The 5,355-nt window shown below is 53.8% G+C and overlaps 1 protein-coding gene across 1 annotated transcript; it reads left to right on the top strand.

Annotated features, from left to right (window-relative positions):
* The first annotated feature begins 2,515 nt into the window (after nt 1-2,515).
* Nucleotides 2,516-5,133, top strand: TMEM185B (transmembrane protein 185B). The gene has a single exon (XM_017500264.2). It carries the CDS (start codon nt 2,803-2,805, stop codon nt 3,853-3,855), a length of 1,053 nt encoding a protein of 350 aa, XP_017355753.1. The 5' UTR covers nt 2,516-2,802; the 3' UTR covers nt 3,856-5,133.
* The last annotated feature ends 222 nt before the right edge of the window (nt 5,134-5,355 follow it).

Genomic DNA, 5,355 nt, shown 5'->3' with positions numbered 1-5,355 from the left:
ACATGCCCCTGCACATCCTGACTGGGGAAAAGCAGTGTATGCTGGTTATGCAGACGCACCCACACACACCGTCTGTAAGTGAATGAATTTACGCTTTGGTTTGTATACCAGCCTCGGAGAGTATTGTGCCGCCAGCACCTGGCACACAGCAAACAATCCATGTTAGTTTTACAGGTAAATAAAAGACAAAGGCAGGTCCGTGAGAGGCTGACCACATCACAGAAAGCAGTGAAGTGTGGGGGTCTGATGCTCAGGACAAGATGGGGGAGAGGCCAAGGCCTGCAGGACAAAGGAAGCCAGTTGGGGACAGAGGGCAGACAGTATCCCTCACTCTGTGGCACAAGCCTGGAAGCTGGCTCTACCCTCCCTCAGGAGCTGGGCAGCAGAGGCAACATTGAACCATGACAGGACACTTTCATAGCCTCTTCTTGGATGAAGGGATGCACCTGTCCTGAATAAGGAGCTCAAGGCGGGAAAATACGCTCTCAGCTCCATCTTTGCCACAAAGGTGGCAGCAGAAGCCCTGAGTTCATTGGGCTAGGCAGGAGACTGGGAAGGACCTCTGACTGTTCTCACAGGGTCCAGAGGACCTGACTCTGCCACCAGCTCCCCAAGGGGTGGGGGCACTGCTGGCAGGCCCCTCCCCTCCATGGGCTCTACTTTCCTAGTGTGGTCACATTAATCACTTGCACATCTCTAAATGCAAAGTGCAAAGTTCCATGTATCAATTCATCTAATCCTCAAAACAATCCTACGTGCTTTTCCTAGCCCATTTCACAGATGAAGTAGTTGGACTGGTGAGGGGGTTTTCCACTTTTACAAATTTGCAGTTGACAAATCCTTCTTGGAAGAAAAAAGTACAGAAAAGACCAATATGGAAAACAGACAAATTGGAGCAACTCTGGATAGGGGAGGAGTTGAGGGAGATAAGGCTAGAGCCCCACTTAGCTAAGGCTCTCCCCACAGGGCTCGCAGAGGCTCTCCAGAAACAAGAGGCTCTGAAGACACATCTATGAAGTCAGCCTTCAGGGCTGAGCCCGAGGACTGGTGAAGCTCACTCAGCTGGACTCCCTTCCCCAGGGCCACAGACTGCCTGAGGCTGAAGTGAAGCTGTGGAAAGAGCCTTGAGGGCTGGGACTGTCCGCCTCACACCCTGAACCGCCTGCTCATGTCGGGGGTGCGGGACAGCCACTCGGTGAAGAACCTGACAGGTGATGCATTCCTCTGACGGCCTGTCAGGACCTGCGTGACACCATTCCACATCCACATCAGGAAACAGGACTAGGAGAGACTGGTGAGGGCAGGAAGGAGGGCAGGCAGGGCTCTGCTGAGCAGCGGGACAGCAGGGAAGACAGACAGAAATCCTCCAGGGTCTGCCCAGCTGGCCAGAGGGTGAAACGGGTGCTCCAAATCACAGACTCGCTACAGCCTTGCTGGCTCTTAGAGATCACCCACGCCTGTCTCCCAACTTTACAGACCCGAAAACTGAGGCCCAGAGAGAAAGGTGAATTTGCCTAGGTTTCTCAGCTGATGGGTGGCAGAGACTGGACAAGAACCCAGATTTCTTGACCTCTCGTCCAGTACCCTTTTCCCAACATTGTTCTGCAAGAATAACACGGAGACAGGGCCAGATAAGTCAAAATGAGGACCAGACACTTAAAGGTAGGAGTCTTGTATCTGCGACGCGATTCTCTGCTATCCCGCCGGGTGACCTGGGGCAGGAAGCAACCCCCAACCCGGGTCTGGATCCAGTTTCCTCCCTGCTCCGCGGGACGCCGTCCAGGGGCCCAGTGGGGTCTAACACCCTCCCCAGCACCCTCCACTCTGGAGTGAGAGGGACAGGTACAGGAGCGCCGCTGCCGCCCGGGCTCTGCACAGCCACTTCGCAGGCAGCCCGAGAAACGTCCGTTGCTCCGCCAGGCGGAGTTCTGCCCCGCGAGTCTTCATCCCAAGCAAGGCCCTGGTGCACTGAGTCCACGCGCGGGCCTTTTGCTTTGAGCCAGGGACACACGCGCCGCCGCCCCGCGCCGGCCCGCACAGGTCTGCAGCGCCAGCATCCGTGCATTTACCGGCACCCGCTCCCTGGCTCGCAAACTCCCCCACTCGCCCGGCCACCAGCTTCTGCTCCCGCACGCGCCGCTCTCCACGCCGCCCGCGGGGCGCTGGAGCCTCACCGCGGGCGCCATAGCCCCAGGGGCGCTGGAGCCTCACCGCGGGCGCCCTAGCCCCAGGCGGGTTCCCGGGGAGCCACGGCTAGCGCGGGGAGGGGAGGATCCCCGCAAAGTGGGGTGGGGTGCTCCGCGCCAGGCCCCGCCCTCTCCGCCCGGCCCCGCCCTCCTCGTAGGGCCCCGCCCCGCCCTGCCGGGAGGATGTGAGCTCACTCCCGCCTCCATGTTCCCGGAGTCGCCTGGAAGCGTCCGTCCGAGGTTGCGGGCCGCCTGGGGAGTCCGCAGCGCGCCAGTCCCTTCCGGGCGCCGCACGCAGTAGGTGCCAGCCTAATGAGTTCGGAATGAAAGCGGGCAGCAGCGGGACCGAGGCAGCGCCCCGCCGGTAGCCGCCGCGCCGCCCGGGCCCGCGCAGGCCACACCGAAGCTTGCTTCCGGCCGGCCACGTGACCGCGCGCGCACGTGTTCCGGCCTCCCCGCGTCGCCGCTGCGAGCCTCCTCCTGGTTGCCCCGGCATTGGTCCGCCTGGAGCCGGCGTGGGCCGGGCCCGGGAGGCGGCGGCCCGGGGAGCCGCGGAGACGCGGGCGCCGAGCATCACGGGGGAGCAGGCCTGGGCCAGTGGGCGGCAGCCTCCGACATGAACCCCAGGGGCCTGTTCCAGGACTTCAACCCCAGCAAGTTCCTCATCTACTCCTGCCTGCTGCTCTTCTCGGTGCTGCTGCCCCTCCGCCTGGACGGCATCATCCAGTGGAGCTACTGGGCCGTCTTCACCCCCATATGGCTGTGGAAGCTTCTGGTCATCGCGGGCGCCTCGGTGGGCGCGGGCGTTTGGGCCCGCAACCCTCGCTACCGCACCGAGGGAGAGGCCTGCGTGGAGTTCAAAGCCATGCTGATCGCTGTGGGCATCCACCTGCTCCTGCTCATGTTCGAAGTCCTGGTCTGCGACAGGGTGGAGAGGGGCACCCACTTCTGGCTGCTGGTCTTCATGCCTCTCTTCTTCGTGTCCCCCGTGTCCGTGGCTGCCTGCGTCTGGGGCTTTCGACATGATAGATCGCTGGAGCTGGAGATCCTGTGCTCTGTCAACATCCTGCAGTTCATCTTCATCGCCCTAAGGCTGGACAGGATTATTCACTGGCCGTGGCTGGTGGTGTTTGTGCCTCTGTGGATTCTCATGTCGTTCCTTTGCCTGGTCGTCCTCTATTACATCGTCTGGTCCCTCCTGTTCCTGCGGTCCCTGGATGTGGTTGCCGAGCAGCGAAGAACACACGTGACCATGGCCATCAGCTGGATAACGATTGTCGTGCCCCTGCTCACTTTTGAGGTCCTGCTGGTTCACAGATTGGATGGTCACAATACATTCTCCTTCATCTCCATATTTGTCCCCCTTTGGCTTTCCTTACTAACTTTAATGGCCACAACATTTAGGCGAAAGGGTGGCAATCATTGGTGGTTTGGCATTCGCAGAGACTTCTGTCAGTTTCTGCTTGAAATTTTTCCATTTTTAAGAGAATATGGGAACATTTCATATGATCTCCATCACGAAGATAGTGAAGATGCTGAGGAAACATCCGTTCCAGAAGCTCCGAAAATTGCTCCAATATTTGGAAAGAAGGCCAGGGTAGTAATAACCCAGAGCCCTGGGAAATACGTTCCCCCACCTCCCAAGTTAAATATTGATATGCCAGATTAAACTCCCAGAGAGGACCCAAGCACTCATAGACTCCACCTTGCCTTTGCCTCTTGTTCATTCATCCCAAACCTGGAAATGGAAGCAGGCTCCACACACTGTCGTCTCACGCCGTTTGAGGTCGCTGCCTCATCAGTATGCATCGTAGATGGAGTTATTTCCGTATGTGGGTGTATGTGTTGCGTACCTGGGTAAGAGAACTTGCTTTCCAGGTTTGCACTTTCATATGTAGCTGGGGGCAGTAAGGTGAATTGTTTTAGTAGGTCCTCAAAAGGAATAACTACACAGCTGTTTTTGTTTTTGTTTTTTTAAGTGCTACTGTACCTATCAAAAATATTGTTTAAAAAGTATTTTTGTACACTGCTAATCTTAAATTGTATTTCAGATTGTGCCTGTTATGACATAATAGCAAATGTAAAGAATTCTCTTTCCCACCACTTGTCTATAAACCTTATAGTCGTTATTTTTAGTGTTCCTACTGTTAAAATACTTTCTCCTTGGGCTTTGCTGATACTGGTCTTTGATATTCTGATACGTGAATTTTTCTAATGGAATGAATCCATGCATATGTAGTATTTATATGAACATTTTAGCAGTGTAATATGTTGAATTCTAGTTCTCTGCAGTACAATGTATTATGTTAAAGTATATTTTAAAGCTTACATGTGAAGATACATGTCTATCGCAGATGTCCTTGAAGACTGCATAAAACACCATGTGCCTGGTGTGGCTTTTACCAAAGTACTAGGCACGAATATAGAGACTGCAAATCCCGTGGGTCTTAACATTTAGGTGTTAGTAACCGAGGTCTGTGCTGTGTAAAGGTCTCTGGTAGTACCTGTTAGTAGAGGAAGAAGCCACTGCCCTTGGGAACTTGTGACATGCTCCAGTGTGGTACCAGGCCATAAAGTGACACGGTTGCTTAGCGCCTTGAATTTTTCCACACAGGTCGTAACTGTGTGGAAATAAGCAACAAGTGGTTTGTCCATTTCTAAGCATCTTAGACTATTAGTTGGCTGTACTGTAAAGCATTACTTGTTATTGGAAGGCTGGAGAGAGTGGCCTTACCCAGAAGTGCCAACAGAAGCAGGTATCATTTTAAGGTCCAAACTTTTTCATCTGTCAGCAGTAAGGAAACAACAGTTCCAGTTCTCTTTGTAGAGAAGTGCATGTTTCTTTAGGTGCTAGGAGCACACCAGGGACTCAGCAGAAGCTGGATCCTGCAAGAGTTATGTTCGTCTGACTGAGAACAAATAAATACTTTGGAAAGGAGGTTAAAACGAAAAGGAGTGTTGCTGTTATTACTGTGGAGAAGACTGGATGGAGTCCACTTATTAGTCATTACTAAAAATGATCTAAACTGCGTTCCACACTCTTTTCCCTGGCCATGAGGCAAACTTGTTGGGTTTGAAGAAATATAAAAACATAATCCTAAATTCACTACTTTTGCCGTATATAAAACATTAAAATAACATGCTCTGTACACATTCTCTCAACAAAAGC

The sequence above is a fragment of the Cebus imitator genome, unplaced genomic scaffold (assembly GCF_001604975.1).
Source record: "Cebus imitator isolate Cc_AM_T3 unplaced genomic scaffold, Cebus_imitator-1.0 Scaffold264, whole genome shotgun sequence".
Lineage (NCBI taxonomy): Eukaryota > Metazoa > Chordata > Mammalia > Primates > Cebidae > Cebus > Cebus imitator.
Note: the sequence above shows the minus strand (reverse complement) of the source record. Positions and strands in the feature narration are given on the sequence as shown.